Source organism: Apodemus sylvaticus, chromosome 21 (genome assembly GCF_947179515.1).
Source record: "Apodemus sylvaticus chromosome 21, mApoSyl1.1, whole genome shotgun sequence".
NCBI lineage: Eukaryota > Metazoa > Chordata > Mammalia > Rodentia > Muridae > Apodemus > Apodemus sylvaticus.
In genome coordinates this window covers 23659071-23678715 of record NC_067492.1, presented here as the reverse complement: position 1 = coordinate 23678715, position 19645 = coordinate 23659071, and the positions used below count along the sequence as shown (strand labels likewise).

The window sequence follows — 19645 nt, the reverse complement described above, 5'->3', positions numbered from 1 at the left end:
CTCAGATGCCTTGGTCTTGCTTACTCCTTGGGGAGAACAGACCCTTAACCAGTTCGCCTTATTTAAGGGCTGAAAAGTTACTGAGTGGTAAAGTTGGCTTTATTGTGCCATTGTCCAGAATTTATCAGAATGGTCTAGGGCCTGGGTTAGATCTCCAGAGATAGTTGGGTTTTAGGCAACCCAATGCTCTGTGACTACATTTGCTCTTTCTCAGCCATGTAAAATTTACCCCACTACTGAGCTACACAGGAGCAAGCAGTCTAAAGAGGCTGTCTCTGGTAGGAACTAGGTCTCCCAGAGATCGGAACCTTTCTTCTGCGGTCGTTGTAGGTTCCGGGAGCGAAAGTCGGTCGGACCGGAAGTGGAGGCGGTTGGTGGGGTTGGCAGGGCTTACGGACGCAGTCCGGGCGGCGGTTTGCGAACTGCGGGTAGGTTTTGTGTAGTGCTCTGCCTCCTGCTCTAGCGGGATTGTGGCTGGGTGAAATTGGACACAGCGGGGGTAGAGGGACTAACGTCGGGTGAGCAGGACTCTCTCGTGGCTGGGCCCATGGCCTCCTGCGCGAGCATCGACATTGAGGACGCCACGCAGCATCTGCGGGACATCCTCAAACTGGACCGGCCCGCCGGAGGTGAGCCGGGATGGGGTGGGTAGGCTCTTAGCGAAGTGTGGATGTATGGCGTGCATCTCAACCGTTTTCGGGTGCCGCAGGTTCCTCTAGCCAGACTCCGGATCCTCCGGCTTGATTGCGGAGGACAGGAGTCATGGATGATCCCTAGGTATATCCAGAGAATGGCGCAGACCCCTGGGTGTTACCCCTCCTCATCCTATGCCAGACCATTCTGCCTTGTTAAGTGTTTTGGGTGAAGGTAAGGACCCTCCTCGGAATCCACCCTATCCATCTGGTTTCCTTGCGTCCAAACTCCAGTGTTTTGAGTACTGGCCCCGTGTCCCTTCTCGCCATGGTTCAGAGGCCTGGTGCAGCGTCTGTTTAGCGAGTTCTAGGCCTAGAATTAAGTGGTATGCTGAAGAGCCTCTGTGCCCGCCCTGCAACTTGGCTTTCCCCCAAAAGTGTATACTCCAGGCCTGATGTTGCTCTGAAACCGATTTTCTGGCAAAAGGTGGACAACCCCAGATTCATGTTTCTACTTTATTGAAGGCAGATCACAGACAGGCTCTGATTAGATTAGGTTCCAAACGTCTGCAAGCCCATATGTTCCCAATTCATCGAGTTTTACTTGGGCTCCCAGTATCCTCCTTGAAGCTACTCTTCCCAGATGAGAGTTCCCAGGACGGAAAGCCAACAGCATTGCAATATGTTATTGTAAAAGAGGATTGTTGGGGTACTGTGATGGGAATGGGGAAATAATGGTGAGGGAGATAGAGGGCTGGTTTGAGAGGAGACTGTTAAGGCAAGTTTAGATACTATAGACAGGCGATTGAATACCAGGAAAAGTCCTCGAGGCACTTATGTAGAAGACACATATTGGGCTGGAGAGTTGGCTCAGCGGTTAAGAGCACTGACTGCTCTTCCAGAGGTCCTGAGTTCAAATCTCAGCAACCACATGGTGGTTCACAACCATCTGTAATAAGGTCTGATGCCCTCTTCTGGTGTGTCTGAAGACAGCTACAGTGTTCTTACACACTTTAAATAAATAAACCTAAAAAGAAAAAAGACACATATTACAAAAAGGACATAGTATGTATAAAAACTAGATGTTTCAGTGTGATTCAGAGATGTTTGAACATTGGTGGTTGACCAGGGATAATGATGTACATATTGAGAACTGATTCTTTTCTCACACCTTTTATGCCTGCTGGTGGAATCCAGACTGCTAAAGCGGGCACTGGTACTCTCTAGTGGGTTTAGCTGACACATAATATTAATAATAATAATATCAGGTAATCAATTTGCTGTCTGAGCTGTCTGGGCCTTGTGCTTTCAGTGTGTGCTCCCTTGACTCAGAAGCTGGTTAGTGCCTCTGGTGCCCACCGTCAGCCGAGCACATTGTGTGTGTGTATGTATGTGTGTGTATATATGTGTATATATATATATACAGACTTTGTAGAGCCTGGCATGATTCACTGTATCACCTAGGCCTGCTTATCCTCACAGTGGACTGCTAGAGTGGTTCTAGCCCTAGTGAAAGATAGAGGATCTTTCCATTTAAATCTTTAGTGACTGGTACTTGGTTTTTTGTTGTTGTTTGTTTGTTTGTTTTTTGAGATAGAGTTTCTCTGTCTAGCCCCAGCTAGGAGCTTGCTCTGTGTAGACCAGGCTGGCCTCAAACTCAGAGATTCACCTGCCTCTGCCTCCAGAGTGCTGAGATCAGGTGTACAGGTGTGTGCCACCACTGCCCACTGTGGTTTTCTTTTCAAGTAGCTTTTGCTTGTCTCTTCCTTGAAGGACTTATCAGACCTAAGACTGTTTTTTTGACTGAAAACTTGGTCTTTTCCTGAAGTGCCTTCTTGCTAGCTGGGAGGTTGGGAAGTATCTGAGTTAATGACTTTTTGAAACATAGCCAAGAAGCCAGGCATAGTGGCAATCACAGTAGTCCCAGCACTTGGAAGGCAGAAACAAAATTGTCAGCTGAAAGATACCTCAGGCTACATGTTGAAGCCCAATCTCAATAAATAAGAAAATAAAGAACTACATAAATGGAGACATAGCTCAGTGGTAGAGCAGTTGTCTAGCATATGTAAATAAAGCCCTGAGTTCCATCCCTAGTACTACCTCCTATCCCCTAAACAATAACAAAAACCCACCTAGCATGCAAGTGATGTCTGGGACTCAGTCCTCAGCACTAAGTAGTAATTGGACCAGCCACTGCAAACATCCAAAATAATGTCATTCCTGATTCCATACCCCACCACATGCCCATAGCTTCTCTCTCCTTTGTCTAGTTCCCCATGAGTTTACCTGCCCCAGGTGGCTTGTTAACTACTTCAGTGTGTCAGACCCACCCACCTACCCACCCCTTCTTTGCATTAGGAACCCTTCTCCACAAACACCACTGTGTTTGAGTTCTGGTATCTCACACAGACTCAGGTGTTCTCTATGTTGCCTTGTAGCAGTCGGTCCACCAGCTACAGCTGACTATGTGAAACATAAAACCCTTGTAGAGCCAAGTGTGCCAGCATGTACTTGTATTTCCAGCACCTAGGAGGCAGAAGCAAGAAGATGTCAACTTCAAGGCCATCTGACTACACAGGAAGGTCCTGTCTCAAACATGGGCAGAGGTGATGAGGCTCTCTGGCTCCGTGTACAGAAAGAGGCTAAACGGCCTAGCCTCCTCATCTCAGGCATTTTCAGCCTCTACCCTTGCCATGTTTTCTTTCTGGATTATTTGTTTTAGATTTATTCTATTGTTTGTGTGTTTTGCCTGCCTATATGTATGTGTACTACATGTAGGCTCGGAGGAGGTCAGAAGAAGGTACCACATCCCTTGGAATTGGAGTTACCATGTGGGTGCTAAGAATTGAACCTAGGTCCTCTGCAAGAATAGCAATTGCAGCTTAAACACAGAGCCATTTCTCTGACTTCTTTCTGTTTTGAGACAGGATTTCATTATGTAGTCTCGGCTAGTCTGACCTTCATATATTGCCTAGCATCTCCCAGAACTCACAAATGATGAGTCTCATCCTCTCAAATGATGAGATTGCAGGCATGTGCCACAATCCCCGCATTTCCCATGTTTGTAAGTTGTAAATACAATTGCTATGATAATCCTGATTGTTCTCATACCCTCCTTCAAATCAAGTTTGTTTGCTATTCTTAGCCCAAATATTAACTGGCCTAATTTCGGGGGTGAGTTTATTTGTTTGGTTTTTGGTGCTGAAGATCAAACTAAGGGCCTCACATATGGTAAATAAGCAGGCAAACATGCTACCACTAAGCTGTGCCTCTGGCCCCATTAGAAGGTCTTGCTAGTCTGTACCCCCCCCCCCATAGGTAGAAGAGTCTCATGTTCATCCTTAGTCCTGCTGTATAACCATACTTACTGAATGAAGAATGAACAAAGGACCTTCCACACAAAGTACCAAATGTTCTTGGTACTTTGTGGTCTAGAGCTATAGAAGCAGCTCATGGTAGGCAAAGCTACCTTTTCACAGTGTCCTTTTCTTTCTCTAGGTTCCAATGCTGAAAGCCAAAGGCCATCCAGTGCCTATAATGGAGACCTCAATGGGCTCTTGGTCCCAGACCCACTCAGTTCAGGTGATGGTAACTCAACAAACAAACCTGGTATACGGACTATGCCACCCATTAACCTGCAGGAAAAGCAGGTCATGTGAGTACCTGAGAAATAGTAATAATGATATCTTTGCAGGTTTTTCTTAGCCATAGGGATAAGAAAGTCAAATGGGCAGTCATCCTCTGCTTCCTCTCTTATGGATGATCTGAGGCAGAGCACTGTACCTCACTAAGTGCTAAGAGAAGAGATGAGGACAAGCTAAAGGCTTGGCCTGGGTGCCTAGTGTAGAATGGAATTAACCTCACGTGTCAGGTGGGAGATGAGCAAGGAGAACTGTGTCTGTGGGAACCGGGCAGAGCTGGGAGGCTGGGACTAGACATCTTCATCGGGTCAGTATGTACGTAGCCCCTTTAACTGAGTCTTTTGATGAACAAAGAACTAGTTTTATGTACCTCTTCCAGTTGCCTCTCTGGAGATGACAGCTCCACATGCATTGGGATTTTGGCCAAGGAAGTGGAAATTGTGGCCAGCAGTGATTCTAGCATTTCCAGCAAGGCACGGGGGAGCAACAAGGTGGGTACCAGGATTTTGTGGCGTGCACTGTGTGGAAGTGCGCCCACGCATGCTGCCGATTCCTGTGGGAACCACCTTGACAAAGAGTGTACCTTCTTTTCAGAAAAGCAGTGTTGACCCCCAAACCTCTGTGGAAATCTGATTGATATAGGAGATATCATTGGGTGCTAGGTTTGCCCTGTGGACCTGTCCTGTCCTCAGGATTGTTAACTACTCCATCCCTCAGCTTCTTCAACCTTCCTTCTTCTGAGTTCTCAGGTGAAAATCCAGCCTGTCGCCAAGTATGACTGGGAGCAGAAATACTACTATGGCAACCTGATTGCGGTGTCTAACTCCTTCTTGGCATACGCCATTAGGGGTAAGTAAGAACATGGAGAAGAAGGAAGTGTTCTGCTCTAAGCTCCATAGATGCAGATGTACGCAGATGCTAGGGCACAGCAGAGGCTTGTTCAGGCTTCCTTGACATCCCAGGGCTGGGGGAACTGGTCAGGAAAAGCAGACTCTGTGGTGACAGTAGGTGGCAGGCTAGGGCAGGGCTCCTGTGCTGCTGCCTGGGCTAGGCACATGCTCATGACACTCTGCTCTTCTGATTCCAGCTGCCAACAATGGCTCCGCGATGGTCCGTGTGATCAGTGTCAGCACTTCGGAGCGGACTCTGCTCAAGGGTTTCACAGGCAGTGTGGCCGATCTTGCTTTTGCACACCTCAACTCTCCACAGCTTGCCTGCCTGGATGAGGCTGGCAATCTTTTTGTGTGGCGCTTGGCTCTAGTTAAGGGTAAAATTCAGTATCCATTCCCAGGCCAGGGGACTGAAAAGGCAGAGCTGGGCCTAGGGCCGGCCAGGGCTGCTAAGGGTTACATCATCATCTAGATCTAGCCTTAACTCCCTACTCAGAGAAGAGATTTTAGTCCATATCCGGCAGCCAGAGGGTACAGTACTGAACCACTTCCGGAGGATCATCTGGTGCCCTTTCATCCCTGAGGAGAGTGAGGACTGTTGTGAGGAGAGCAGCCCGACAGTGGCCCTGCTGCATGAGGACCGGGTGAGAGCACTGGCTGTGGAGAAGGAAGGGTCAGAACTGCCGTATGTACGTGCGCGCGCGTGGACTAAGTACCTCCCTGTTCCCTAGGCTGAGGTATGGGACTTGGACATGCTTCGCTCCAGCCACAGCACCTGGCCCGTGGATGTCAGCCAGATCAAGCAGGGTTTCATTGTGGTAAAAGGCCACAGCACGGTAGGTCTACAGCAGACGTCCCCTGCCTCTCCCCCTTTGCTCTTCATCTACTCTGTATCTCCATAGCTGCCCCAGGGCCCTTACCAGTATGTTGCCCATGGAGACGTTGAAGACAAATCGGCTGTCACTTGTACAGTCTGTCCCTAATCTAGCCGTGCTCTGCAAGTCTGTCGAGCCTGCCTGCTTCAGTCAGTCACAGAAGTGTGAGGCTACTGTTGGTCAGCCCAGCTCACCACCATCTTCATTTAGGAAGGGCTTGTTCCTACCTCTGGTCAGAAGGCAAAGCAAAGCTTTTTGGGTTCTTTGCAGTGCCTGAGTGAAGGAGCCCTCTCCCCTGATGGGACAGTCCTGGCTACCGCAAGCCATGATGGCTTTGTCAAGTTCTGGCAGATCTATATTGAAGGTCAGGATGAGCCAAGGTAAGGCAAGATTTGAAAGACACTAGTGTCTGCTCTATTCAGAAAGATGGACAGATGATTCACTCAGACTGCGCACCTGTCTGCTTGCAGGTGTCTGCATGAATGGAAGCCTCATGATGGGCGCCCTCTCTCTTGCCTCCTATTCTGTGATAACCATAAGAAACAGGATCCTGAGTGAGTGAGTGGGTAGACAAGTAGGTGGGCTCTTCAGTGGGCATTTAGCTGGTAACCAGTCAGTGCCCTGTTTTCAGGGTCCCGTTCTGGAGGTTCCTCATCACCGGCGCGGACCAGAATCGAGAGCTGAAGATGTGGTGCACAGTGTCCTGGACCTGCCTGCAAACCATCCGGTAAACTAGAAGGAGGGGAGTAGACCAGGGGTGTAGCGTCTCTGACTTCTCAGTCTTACTAAGTCTGCTTCTTGGCTCCCTAGCTTCTCCCCAGACATCTTCAGCTCAGTGAGTGTGCCTCCCAGCCTCAAAGTCTGCTTGGACCTCTCAGCAGAGTACTTGATTCTTAGTGATGTGCAACGGAAGGTAAGCTGCTGTGGTGGTACATTGAGAAGAGCTGGCGTGGCTGGGAAGGTCAGGATGGCGGGACACGGCCCGGCCCTTCCAGCCGCGCTTGAGTTGGGAGTGTGTGGCCGTGCAGGTCCTCTATGTGATGGAGCTGCTGCAGAACCAGGACGAGGGCCGCGCGTGCTTCAGCTCCATCTCGGAGTTCCTGCTCACCCACCCCGTGCTGAGCTTCGGCATCCAGGTTGTGAGTCGCTGCCGCCTGCGCCACACCGAGGTCCTGCCTGCTGAAGAGGAGACTGACAGTCTGGGGACTGGTGAGGGACCCCGGGGTCTGGGTTATATGCTGGTACGTGGGAAGCGTCCATGAACGGAGAAGGCCAAGGCCTTAATGGTCCACACTGTGCTTTCAGAGAGTTCCCATGGAGCTGGCACCTTGGAATCTGCGGCAGGCGTGCTTATCAAGCTCTTCTGTGTGCACACGAAGTGAGTGTCAGCGAGGCCTGCCACAACCTGTCTCTGTCCCTCTACCCTACTGGCCTTTTGGAGCATTCTGTTCTCCCCTCTGTTGTTCTTTAGGGCACTACAAGATGTGCAGATCCGCTTCCAGCCACAGCTGAACCCTGACGTGGTGGCGCCGCTCTCTACCCACACTGCTCATGAGGACTTCAGTGAGTACGGGAACAGGAGGGAGACAGGTTCCACTGACGTGGCCTTGAGACCTTACTCAGCGGCTTTCCCAACAGCATTCGGAGAGTCTCGACCCGAACTAGGCTCTGAAGGGCTAGCTTCAGCTGCTCATGGTTCCCAGCCTGACCTCCGGCGCATTGTGGAGCTGCCTGCACCTGCAGACTTCCTCAGTCTGAGCAGTGAGACCAAGCCTAAGTTGATGACACCTGATGCTTTCATGACACCCACCGCGTCCCTGCAGCAGGTACTTCTCCCTCCCTTGACAGAGAGAGGTCTGGTAATGTCTGTGCCATTAGCTGACCTCAGTGCTCATTCCCTGGATCTTCCCAGATCTCTGCATCCCCTAGCAGTAGCAGCAGTAGCAGCAGCAGCAGCAGCAGCAGTAGCAGCAGCAGCAGCAGCAGTTCGCTAACAGCTGTGTCTGCTGTGAGCAGCTCCTCAGCCATGGACCCCTCCTTGCCCAGGTAAGGCAAAAATCAGAATTGGGCCTAGTGCCAGACTGTGAGGAATTACAGTTGCTAATGCCTTACCTTTCTGCCAGTAGGCCATCCGAGGAGCTGACCCTGAGCCCCAAGCTACAGCTAGATGGCAGCCTGACTATAAACAGCAGCGGCAGCCTGCAGGCAAGCCCTCGGAGCCTCCTTCCCGGCCTGCTCCCAGGCCCAGCTGACAAAGTGATTCCCAAGGGACCTGGTCAGGTGTGTGTGTGCGTGTGTGTGTGTGTGTGTGTGAGAGAGAGAGAGAGAGAGAGAGAGAGAGAGAGAGAGAGAGAGAGAGAGAGAGCGAGAGAGAGAGAGAGAGAGAGAGGGAGGGAGGGAGGGAGGAGGAGGGGAGGGATATGCATGAGTATAAAGTACTGCGTAGCAGCAGGTGGAGGGCAGTGGGAAAGACTGGAGCACTCTGTTCCTACATATTTTTCTGCTCACCCTGCTTGGCCTTGGAGTGGCACATTTCCTCAACCGTTAAGGCAGCCTTTCATGTTCTCTGGAGGGCGTCTTGTCAAGCCCCCATCCCCACCCCTTGTGTACTGTGGCCTGGCTTTCCACTTGCATCTCTTTCCTGATACATTATGGCCCGTCAGATAAGGTCAGATCCCAGTACCTTATTTTTGTGTCCCTTAGCCCTTATTACTTAAGCCTCTATCTTTGTCCCTTCTCAGGTATCTACTGCCGCCTCTGCACTATCCTTGGATTTGCAGGAAGTGGAGCCATTAGGGCTACCCCAGGCCTCCCCGAGTCGCACACGTTCTCCTGATGTGATCTCCTCAGCATCCACTGCCCTGTCCCAGGACATTCCTGAAATCGCATCTGAGGCCCTATCCCGTGGCTTTGGCCCCTCTGTTCCTGAGGGCCTCATTGAGCCAGACAGCATGGCCTCGGCTGCCTCAGCACTACACCTGCTGTCTCCTCGGCCCAGGCAAGGCCCCGAGCTTGGCTCTCAGCTTGGTCTAGATGGAGGCCCTGGGGATGGGGATAGGCATAGTACCCCTTCCCTGCTGGAAGCAGCCTTGACCCAGGAGGTTGCAAGCCCTGACAGTCAAGTCTGGCCTACAGCACCTGACATTACTCGTGAGACCTGCAGCACACTGACAGAAAGGTGAGAGAGAGGCTAGGGGGGGAAAAGTATGCTCGGGCTGGGGGTACATTAGAATTAGTCCCTACTGAGTCAGTGTGTTTCCTTAGCCCCAGGAATGGCCTCCAGGAGAAGCACAAAAGCCTGGCTTTCCACAGGCCACCTTATCACCTGCTGCAGCAGCATGACAGTCAGGACACAAGCGCTGAGCAAAGGTGAGTGCGTCCCCACCCACCCCCACCCTCCCCATCCCCCCAACCCCCACTTGTCCTCTATTGGAGGAGAGCTGGCAGTGGGGACAGTAGGTGAGCAGGCACTTCCCCTCCACAGTGACCATGATGATGAGGTTGCCAGCCTTGCCTCTGCCTCAGGAGGTTTTGGCAGCAAAATTTCTACTCCACGGCTGCCTGCCAAGGATTGGAAGACCAAGGGATCCCCTCGGACTTCACCTAAGCTCAAGAGGAAAAGCAAGAAGGATGATGGGTAGGAGGACTCTGGGACCAGGGCCAGGGGTGGTCTCCTAAGCTGCCTGATGTGACCTGCAATGCTTTTTTGCCTATGTAGGGATTCAGCTGTGGGATCCCGGCTCACAGAGCACCAGGTATGTAAGGGAGCACCTTTCTGCCCATGGGACTCCATCCCACAAGGGTGGGAAGGACTCTGAGCTATTTCTTTGGGGTTTTTTTGGTGGGTGGAGATAGGAAGGACAGACATTGTGTAAGTTGTCAGTGCTTCTGGCAGGTGGCAGAGCCCCCTGAAGACTGGCCAGCACTGATTTGGCAGCAGCAGAGAGAGCTGACAGAGCTATGGCACAACCAAGAAGAGCTGCTCCAGCGTCTCTGTGCCCAACTTGAAGGTCTTCAGAGTACTGTGACAGACCATGTAGAACGTGCCCTGGAGACACGGCATGAGCAAGAGCGTATCCTTGGGGTGGTGGCCCAGCATGACAGAAAGGTGTGGTAGCATTCTTGCCTACGAAAGGCGTAGGTCCTGTTGTAGGCTGTTCCTTAGCTCCACCACAGAACGGCGGCTGGAGCGGGCACTGGCTGAGGGGCAGCACCGAGGTGGGCAGCTGCAGGAGCAGCTGACGCAGCAGCTGTCCCAGGCCTTGTCTTCAGCTGTGGCTGGGCGGCTGGAGCGAAGCATAAGGGATGAGATCAAGAAAACAGTTCCTCCATGTGAGTTTTCCATGGGGTTTCTTTCAAAGGGGCCAGGTGGGTGGGTGTAGGGCACTTCCAAACTTCTGGTTCAATCTGCCTGCCTCTCCTAGGTATCTCCAGAAGTCTGGAGCCTGTGGCAGGCCAGCTAAGCAACTCCGTGGCTACCAAGCTTACAGCTGTGGAAGGCAGCATGAAAGAAAATATTTCTAAGCTACTCAAGTCCAAGGTGATGCGGGGTCCAAGGTGGGGAAGTGTGGCTGCACACAGGTCAGGTCCAACTCAGACTTTCACCTTGACCCCTCCCTGTATTTTAGAACTTAACAGATGCCATTGCCCGAGCGGCTGCAGACACGTTACAGGGACCAATGCAGGCTGCCTACCGAGAAGCCTTCCAGAGTGTGGTATTGCCAGCGTTTGAGAAGAGCTGCCAGGCTATGTTCCAGCAAATCAATGACAGCTTTAGGCTGGGCACGCAGGAATGTGAGTGGCACATAAAACCCAAAGTAGTAGGAGTGGTTGTGCTCTGGTGTTGCCCTTTTATCATCCCATCGTCGTTACACTTTAGATTTGCAGCAGCTGGAGAGTCACATGAAGAGCCGGAAGGCACGTGAACAAGAAGCTCGGGAGCCTGTGCTAGCCCAGCTTCGGGGCCTGGTCAGCACACTGCAGAGTGCCACCGAGCAGATGGCGGCCACCGTGTCTAGCAGTGTTCGGGCTGAGGTGCAACACCAGCTGCATGTGGCTGTGGGCAGGTGTGTGGGCTGAGCTCTGGATGAGGTGGTAGGTCAGGAAGGGCCAGGACAGGCTTCCTGTCCACCTCACAGGCTCGCCTCCCTTTGCAGCTTGCAGGAATCAATCTTGGCACAAGTACAGCGCATTGTCAAGGGTGAAGTGAGTGTGGCACTTAAGGAGCAGCAGGCCACCGTCACGTCCAGCATCATGCAGGCTATGCGTTCGGCTGCTGGCACACCTGTCCCCTCTGCCCACCTTGACTGCCAGGCCCAGCAAGCCCATATCTTGCAGTTACTGCAGCAGGGCCACCTCAATCAGGCCTTCCAGCAGGTATGATAGTGTTAGGCCTTAATAATTGAGTAGCACGTGACAAAGCTGTGTCCTGACAAGGTATACATGCCGTATGCCCACTTCCCCAGGAGTCTTTGCGCTGCAGACTCATTCTCTCGTGGCTCTTCAGTCAGTTGCCCCTGTTGCTCCTTCATGCTAGACCATTTTCCTTCTACCTTAATCCACCTTTTCTGAGGAAAACTTCATAATCTGATTTTCTAAAGTAGCCTTACCACTCTGTCAGAGTTTCTGAGCATCACTTCTGGAACTCTTAGATCCAACTTTGGTCTTCTGGCCATAGGCCATACACCTCAGATAAGAAGCATTCTATCTTGTTCTACTCCAGGCGCTGACTGCTGCTGATCTAAACCTGGTGCTCTATGTGTGTGAAACTGTGGACCCGGCCCAGGTTTTTGGGCAGCCGCCCTGTCCACTATCCCAGCCTGTTCTCCTTTCCCTAATCCAGCAGCTAGCCTCTGACCTTGGAACTAGAAGTGACCTCAAGCTCAGGTGAGTGGGGCAGTCAGGAACCAGAAGGTGAGCTAGAGGTAGAGATAGAGAACAGTTCATAGTAGACACCCACTCTTCCCTGACTCCCATCCCTAAGTTTTCTACCTATATTCTCCACCCATTCCCATGAAGTTTCATGTTTATTATTCCTCTGGGCTTTAGTGCCACCAGGGGGCGCTCCTTTCTGCTGCATCCAGCTATAGCCAGCCTTTTCCCATCCCCAGCTATTTGGAAGAGGCTGTGATGCACCTGGACCACAGCGATCCCATCACTCGAGACCACATGGGCTCTGTCATGGCTCAGGTGCGCCAGAAGCTCTTCCAGTTCCTGCAGGCTGAGCCACACAACTCACTTGGCAAAGCTGCCCGCCGCCTCAGCCTAATGTTACATGGCCTTGTGACCCCGACCCTCCCTTAGCCGTTTAAACAGAGACGGGGTGACACTGAAGGCCACTTGGCAGGTTTAAGTCAAGGCAGGGCCATGTCTGCTGCTTTCCTGCTCAGGCCGTCGTCTCTGGCATTTGGAGGGAGGTAACTAGCAGGGCACACTGGCAGCAGCTTCCTGATTGTGGTAACCAGCAGGGTTAGGCTGGGCCCAAGGCACGGATTGTGTCTTCTTGGGTCCTGCCATGCCTGAAGCATGACCCCAAGATCGTGACACCACTTGAGTTGAATTTTCCATGTTCCTTTTTACCTCTAATTTGGATCTTTTTGTTTTTGAAAAACATTGAGAAATTCAATTAAAGGCTTTTGGAATAAAAAGTATGTGTGTGGTTTTAGTTTGTCTTTGATGTGACTATTCTTTCCTCCCGTTGGGGAAGTCTGTCCAAACCAGCCCACCCTGGGGTCCCCTGGCACCCATTCTCATCTGATAACCTGCCTACTCACACCTCCCTGTCCAATTCAGGTAAAGCGCCTAGAGCATCAACTTGCCTCCTCCTCTCCAGGCAGTTTTGCCCTCTGGGGTCCTTCCTTGTTCCTCTGCCTATCTGGATACTGGAGGTGGGGCTGACAGCTGGGTTGATGCTCCGCCTCCAGCTCCCATCCAATCAGAATCCCTTCCTCTGTGGGCTGGGTCCACAGGCAGCTCTCCAAGCCTCTAGCTCCTGCACTAGGCTTACAGCCAGGGATGATGTGCTGCTGCCGCCACTGCCACTGGTGCCGCCGCTGTCAGGGACTACCCTGTGCTCTGACGCTGTTACTGCTACTGCCACTCGGTGAGTGTGAGCGTCCTGGGCCCAGGCTGCAAACCCTCTCAGGTCCTAGCCAGACTGGGTATAGGGTATGGGAGCAAAGGAATTCGAGATGTGCAGTGAGGGCTCTAGGAACTTGTGATAGTGGCTTCAGAATGGAAAGTACTGTGCAAACAGCTCAGTCGTTGGGGAAGAACCTTTGAAATTCTGTAGCCCCTCTTGTGACAAAGGGAGTCTGTGGCCCCTAGTAGAGCTCAGGCCGTGGACCCCTGAGCTTAGAATGGCTGGCTTTGGTCCCCACCCTGCCTGCTCAGCTTCAGCAGACACACTTCTCTTCAGCAAGGCAATAAACGTGGCGGGGGAAGCTAGGAGGACTGCCTTCTGCCCATGACCTCATGCTTCCAGACCCACACCCCTGAACCCATCTTTGTTTGACCTAGAGTCCCAGGAACCAGAGAAGGAACTAAGCTCTGGGACCCAACACCCCCTTTCTCTTCCCACATCTCACACCTTTATGTACATCACAGTCCAAATCCTACCTTGAGAGTTAGACAAGCGATCTCCAGGTGCCCTGAAGTTCCCTTGGGGGCACCTCTTCACGCTGAGTCACGTCCCCAGAGCAGTGTCAGGTAAACAAGGTCCTGACAAATGGACTCTAGCTTACTCTATTAACCATTCTCCATTTCCAACCCACTCCTAATCTGTACCCCACCTAGCAGTGGCCTCTGAGGGCCCAAACCGCTGCGATACCATATACCAAGGCTTTGCTGAGTGTCTCATCCGCCTGGGGGACGGCATGGGCCGCGGAGGCGAGCTACAGACTGTCTGCAGGTACCAGCAGGTGGGAGGCAACGGGTTGGTGGGAGGCATCACCCCAGTCTCTGCAACTGTGCTACAACCTCGGGGCCCTGAGTCTCTTCCCAGTCCAAATCTTTGTGCTCTACCTCCCCTAACCCCATTCTATTACAGATCCTGGAATGACTTCCATGCCTGTGCCTCTCGGGTCCTGTCAGGCTGCCCAGAGGAAGCTGCTGCAGTGTGGGAGTCACTGCAGCAAGAAGCTCGCCGTGCCCCACACCCAGATAACTTGCACATCCTCTGCGGCGCGCCTGTGAGTGTTCGGGAGCGGATTGCCGGCCCAGAGACCAACCAGGAGACACTACGGGCCACAGCTCCTGCACCGGCTCCAGCCCCAGCACCTGTGTTGCTTGCTGCAGCTCTGGCGCTTGCATGCCTCCTGGGGCCTTTGGCCTAAACAGTCTGGTTGGCCAGCCAACAGTGCCCTTACCTCCCATCACTGCATGCAGTGGCCGCCACGTGAGCTCTGCAGTGTGCAGACTTTTCATTAAAGGAATTTATATTTGCACCACACTGGTTCCTTTCTCCTGGCTGCAGCTCTCTTGGCTAAAGCAGGGACCCCCCAGAAATTATCTCACCATGGAATGTGCGTGCCTCGGAAGCTCCACAAGGGACTCAATCATCCCCACAAACATTCATTTTGTGATGGCAGTATTGAGGTTTCTTTCCATTATGCTATAGGTCCCATGAGCATCCTGGGTCCCAGGAGCTCTGGTAAATACCCAAGATCTGCCAGAATGCAGATCTGCCTTTCCCAACCTGGCAGAAATGTGGTGGTAGTGGTGGCAGGGGACTGTAGTGGGGTCCCAGGGTAAGAAGAGTTCTCCAACTCAACCTTCTACCCTCAACTACTCAGCCCAGGAGGCCAGCCGAGGTCTTTCTCAGGTTCTTTGCAGACTCCTGATGTGTCACCTGCTTCTCCCTCTACTAAACCTCTGCCTTCAACACATGCTTAGACTCAGTTCTCAGTGTTCTGAGGTCTGGACTGTCCAAAGAGAAGCCCAGCCAGAAGTCCCTGTCTAAGTGTAAACTCAAACCCCTGACAGGATCAGAGGTTACGGAAGCTGAGGTCATAAAGAGGGGTGCTCTGGCTTCTGCTCTCCACAAGTTTGCGCTTTGGGGTTTGCAGTGAGGAAATAGCATGACTCAAGAAGGCACTGTGGAAGCAACGGTGCTCCGCGAAGACTATGAGTGTGGGCAGAGCCCCTGTTCATTGCACTGGGGCCAAAAAAACAGAGAAGGTTAACACTGTGTCTTCTTTTTTTAATTTATTTCTCCTCCTCCTCTTCTTCCTCCTCCTCTTTCTCCTTTTCTTTTTTAGGAAAGGTTCTTCCTGTGTAGCTCTGGCTAACCTGGAGCAGGCTGGCCTCAAGTGATCCTTGGAGTGATCCTCCTGCCTCTTCTTCCTAGGTGCTAGAATTGCAAGCATATGCTGCCATTCCTAGCCTTAAAAATTAGGACATTTGTGGACATTGTAATGGCCTCCTCATGGGCTTCTACCATTCGCTCCCTTGTCTTTCTGAATTGAGAAACTGATGCTTGCTTAAGTTCCTTCCCTCTTACCTACCAGGTCCTGCATAAGCCAGCTCTGCTTTCCTGCAGAACCAACTCTGCCTACCCAGTCCTTGAGGATGGGAAGTCTCGGAGGTGAGATAGCACATGGGAGGTGATAGATTGCACATATGGAGGGCAGCCTTATAAGTGCTTCAGAACAGCTGGGAGCTCACTCAGCAAAGTGCTTGCCACACAAACGTGAAGACCTCAGTTTGGCCCCTAGGACCTATGTAAAACAGAATGGTAGCATGTACTTGTAGTCCCAGCCCTTGGAAGTCAGAAACAAGTGGATCTCTTGTTTCTTACTGGACAGCCAGCCTAGCCTAATCTCTGAGCTCCAGGCCACTGAGAGGCAGAGAGCTACCTCAAAAAGCAAGGCAGAGAGCACCTGAGGAATGCTGTCCAAGGTTGGCCTTGGTATACACACTCCCACTTCATACACACTCACACACACACACACACACATGCACACATGCACGCACAGAACAGGCTAATGAGATGACCCAGCACTCAGTGAGTACCTGCCAGCAAGTCGTATAGTAGAAGACATCTGACTCCCACAAGTTATCCTCCACATAGGAATTGTTATATGTGTGCACATGTACTTATACATAAAGAAATAAGTAATAAAAATTAAAATTTGTCATAAAAAGTGGCACCAGAAATATGTGCTGATATGGGATTTATAAGAGAGGCTGTTAGCTGTCCTCTGGGAAGAAGCTTGGCAGACCAGGCTTGTAACATTCATGCTAGGAGACTGTTTACACACATGCACAGACAAGACAGACAGACAGGCAGAGAACAGGTGCGATGAAATCTGCTTAGACTCTGAGGTGACAGGTATCTCTAAAGACCTCCACTCAAGTGTGCAGAAGAAACACTACCTCCCCCAGTTCCTTAAACACTTCCCACTACGCCTAGCTCGAATACTCCCATGAGCCATTGTTCTTTCTACCCTGACTCTACCTTTGTCCCCAGATTTACTGATCTAGATATTTTTCAGAAATGTATTTTTATTTAGATGCATTTATTTCATATGCGTGATTTTTGCCTGCATTTATTTATGAACACCACATGCCTGATGCCCCCAACTCAGAGAATTGCTACATCTCTTAGAATTGGAGTTATGAACCTTTGTGAGGTACAAGGATGCCGGGAACTGAACACAAGAGGGACAAGTGCTCTTAACCTCTGAGCCATCTCTCCAGCCCCCCTTTATTAGATGTATGTATGTATGTATGTATGTATTTACTGTACGTGCATACACTGTCACTTCTGGTCCAAACATACCAGAAAAGGGCATCAGATCCCATTACAGATGGTTGTGAACAACCATGTGGTTGCTGGGAACTGAACTCAGGACCTCTGGAAGAGCAGTCAGTGCTCTTAACTTCTGAGCCACCTCCAGACCCCAGCCCCTCATTAACCTAGACTTTTTTTTTTTTTTTTTGATTTTTTGAGACAGGGTTTCTCTGTGTAGTTGGGATTACATGCGTACGCCACCACCGCCCGGCTGTTATGTCTGTATTATAAAATACATCTATTGTGGGTAGGTATGAGCCAGGGTGCTTGTGAATGTGCCACAGTACACAGGTGGAGGTCAGGTGGAGACCAGGAGAAAACTAACAGGAATCAGTTCCCTCTTTCCACTATACAGATCTCGGGGATTGAACTCAGGTCACCATCTTGCTGGCAATTGTGTGTGTGTGTGTGTGTGTGTGTGTGTGTGTGGGTGTGGGTGTGGGTGTGGGTGTGGGTGTGCGCGCGCACAGGTAGCCCTAGCTGTCCTGTAACTTTATTTGTAGACCATGCTGGCTTCAGACTCACAGAGATTTACCTACTTTTGCCTTTGTTGGGATTAAAGGCATGAACCACCATGCCCAGTTCACATCTATTTTTTTTAGTAGAATATTCTTTCCTAGTTCTCCTTGGTCAATAAGAAACAGGACAGGACAGCCAGGGCTATACAGAGAAACCCTGTCTCGAAAAAACCAAAAATCCAAAAGAAAAAAAAAAAAGAAACAGCTGTTTTTTAGTTGGCCTCATCTCTTCTATGAAGTACTTTGTAACTGAATATAAGCTGAATGAAAATATCTCTAGATAGACGCGGAACTGGACCTCTCAGTATAACACTGGATTGTGACTGCCTACATCCCAGTGAAAATCTCCTAATGTGGATTCCTCAAAGGTAAAGGGTGCTTTTTGTGTCTCTAGCACCTAATCTAAGAATAAAAAGTGCAGTGTAGAGAATAAGGAATGAAAGAATCTATATCTCCACCATAGGTATTTTATAGTCAACATGATGAGCTAAAGGATTCCAGGGCATGGCATTCTGGGATGCCTCCCTTAGCAGGGGCGTATGGTTGGGAGGGATGTGCTGGGGCTTCAGATCCTGATAGTTTTCTAGACCTAGAAAATGGCCAGGAACAGCATGCTTCTAAGAGAACAGGGATGGCTGTTCTGGCCAGCCATTGGGGGTGGGGCTGGGGCTGGGGCTGGGGATTACAATCCTCCTACAGTGACCTACTTTTACCCTGATGCTTTGCTCCCTAAGTCCCTACTCTTCCATGGGCTGGGATGGGAGGATGAGTGGGGGAAGCGTTTGCTCTCTGGCCAGGGGCTTAAAGGCTTTATGGGTTTTATCTCAGAGCTAGAGCGGAGGGTTGGGATGATAGCCAAGATGCTGGGGCCTGGCCTGGGAACAGCCTCCTAGGTCTAAGCACAGCCACGGTGTTCTATGGCTGTAGATCTACAGACAAGGTGTAGTTGACTGTTGAGATGTCCTGGGGCCAGGTGCCATCACAGCAGAACATTTTCCTGCCAGGCCTGTGGTTTTCCCTAAATCAGTACCTGAATATCGGGTACAGTAAATACTGGTTAATTTATTGGCCAAATACCTTGACAAATGAAAGCATATAGATTTGTGAGTGTTATCAACTCTGGGCTTCTATATTATTTTTTACTGTAAGGTTAAAAATTATTATCATAATGTGTTTATAATCATTATAAGGATAGGAAATTCGTATGGAAAGACTTGAGGGTGACATCTTCCCCAAGAAATGGAAATGTCAGAGCTGAGATTGGATCCCAGATTTGGCCCCAAAGTCAATGCTCCTTTTTTGTTGTTATTAAAATTATTTATTGCCAGGTGGTGGTGGTGCACACCTGTAATCCCAGCACTCTGGGAGGCAGAGGCAGGTGGATTTCTGAGTTCAAGGCTAGCCTGGTCTACAGAGTGAGTTCCAGGACAGGCAGGGCTATACAGAGAAACCCTGTCTCGAAAAAACCCAAATCAAATGAAATTATTTATTTATTCACTTTACAACACAGTATCAGCCTATCAGCACTTGCTTGTCTTCCTAGTAGCTCATCATGCAAGTCCTCCCCCCATTCCACCTTCCCTGTCCCTTTTGAGAAGGGAAGCCCAACTCTGGCTATCACCCCTCCTCCTGCTGTTTCTTAGGCAAGGTGTCCCTGTGCATCCTGGGTATCCTGTTTCTATAGACAGACCATCCTGGCCTGAACTCCGAGGTCCACCTACCTATGCTTCCCAAAGCATACCATGCCAACTTCAAGTCTATGTTCTTAGTAATTTCATTACCCTTTGGGAAACACATTTCATTGTTGCTGTTTTGAGATGAGGTCTTAATCTGTATCACCAAAAGAATAGAACTACTATAACCTGGTTATTTTTTGTTTTTTTTTTTTGTTTGTTTGTTTTTTTGTTTTGGATTTGGTTTTTTCAAGACAGGGTTTCTCTGTATAGCCCTGGCTGTTCTGGAACTCACTCTGTAGACCAGGCTGGCTTCAAACACAGAAATCTGCCTGCCTCTGCCTCACAGAGTGCTGGGATTACAGGTGTGCGCCACCACCGCCCGGCAACCTTGCTATTTTTGATCTGACACTGCAACATCCACTTAGATTCCTGAGTGCCAGGATTACAGAAATGTGGGAACACACTGATAAATTGTTTATTGAAATAGGACCTAAGTATATATACCAAGCTAGCCTCAAACTAAAGTCTTTCAGGGCTGGAGAGATGGCTCAGAGGTCAAGAGCACTGACTGCTCTTCCAAAGGCCATGAGTTCAAATCCCAGCAACCACATGGTGGCTCAC

At 50.5% G+C, this 19645-nt stretch overlaps 2 protein-coding genes across 6 annotated transcripts; both read left to right on the top strand.

Moving 5' to 3' along the window:
- Positions 1 to 361: 361 nt before the first annotated feature.
- Edc4 (enhancer of mRNA decapping 4) lies at positions 362 to 12688 on the top strand. Of its 4 annotated transcripts, none has more exons than XM_052166525.1 (29): positions 362 to 629; positions 4131 to 4287; positions 4653 to 4764; positions 5023 to 5122; positions 5361 to 5550; positions 5660 to 5807; positions 5895 to 5999; positions 6309 to 6418; positions 6509 to 6592; positions 6670 to 6765; positions 6849 to 6951; positions 7067 to 7247; positions 7344 to 7416; positions 7510 to 7601; positions 7677 to 7864; positions 7951 to 8084; positions 8165 to 8318; positions 8780 to 9216; positions 9303 to 9407; positions 9523 to 9675; positions 9757 to 9793; positions 9934 to 10111; positions 10215 to 10370; positions 10463 to 10578; positions 10667 to 10832; positions 10918 to 11104; positions 11195 to 11414; positions 11761 to 11924; positions 12149 to 12688. In XM_052166525.1, the coding sequence occupies exons 1-29, from the start codon at positions 548 to 550 to the stop codon at positions 12339 to 12341; spliced, it is 4221 nt and encodes a 1406-aa protein (XP_052022485.1). In that variant the 5' UTR covers positions 362 to 547; the 3' UTR covers positions 12342 to 12688. The 4 variants fall into 4 exon arrangements, with proteins under 4 accessions (XP_052022485.1, XP_052022488.1, XP_052022486.1 ...); XM_052166528.1 differs by having other exon boundaries at positions 8162 to 8243; XM_052166526.1 differs by having other exon boundaries at positions 8162 to 8294.
- Positions 12689 to 12748: 60 nt separating this feature from the next.
- Positions 12749 to 14476, top strand: Nrn1l (neuritin 1 like). 2 transcript variants are annotated; one of them, XM_052166530.1, is made up of 3 exons: positions 12749 to 13140; positions 13836 to 13947; positions 14086 to 14476. In XM_052166530.1, exons 1-3 carry the CDS (start codon positions 13053 to 13055, stop codon positions 14369 to 14371), a joined length of 486 nt encoding a protein of 161 aa, XP_052022490.1. In that variant the 5' UTR covers positions 12749 to 13052; the 3' UTR covers positions 14372 to 14476. The 2 variants fall into 2 exon arrangements, with proteins under 2 accessions (XP_052022490.1, XP_052022489.1); XM_052166529.1 differs by having other exon boundaries at positions 13833 to 13947.
- Positions 14477 to 19645: the final 5169 nt, after the last annotated feature.

Coding starts and splice junctions, on each gene's coding strand:
- Edc4 (XM_052166524.1), top strand. CDS start 548: ATGGCCTCCTGCGCGAGCATCGACATTGAGGACGCCACGCAGCATCTG. Junction 5,123..5,360: donor CTTGGCATACGCCATTAGGG/GTAAGTAAGAAC, acceptor TTCTGATTCCAG/CTGCCAACAATGGCTCCGCG. Junction 6,593..6,669: donor CATAAGAAACAGGATCCTGA/GTGAGTGAGTGG, acceptor CCCTGTTTTCAG/GGTCCCGTTCTGGAGGTTCC.
- Nrn1l (XM_052166529.1), top strand. CDS start 13,053: ATGATGTGCTGCTGCCGCCACTGCCACTGGTGCCGCCGCTGTCAGGGA. Junction 13,141..13,832: donor GTTACTGCTACTGCCACTCG/GTGAGTGTGAGC, acceptor TACCCCACCTAG/CAGTGGCCTCTGAGGGCCCA. Junction 13,948..14,085: donor GAGCTACAGACTGTCTGCAG/GTACCAGCAGGT, acceptor ATTCTATTACAG/ATCCTGGAATGACTTCCATG.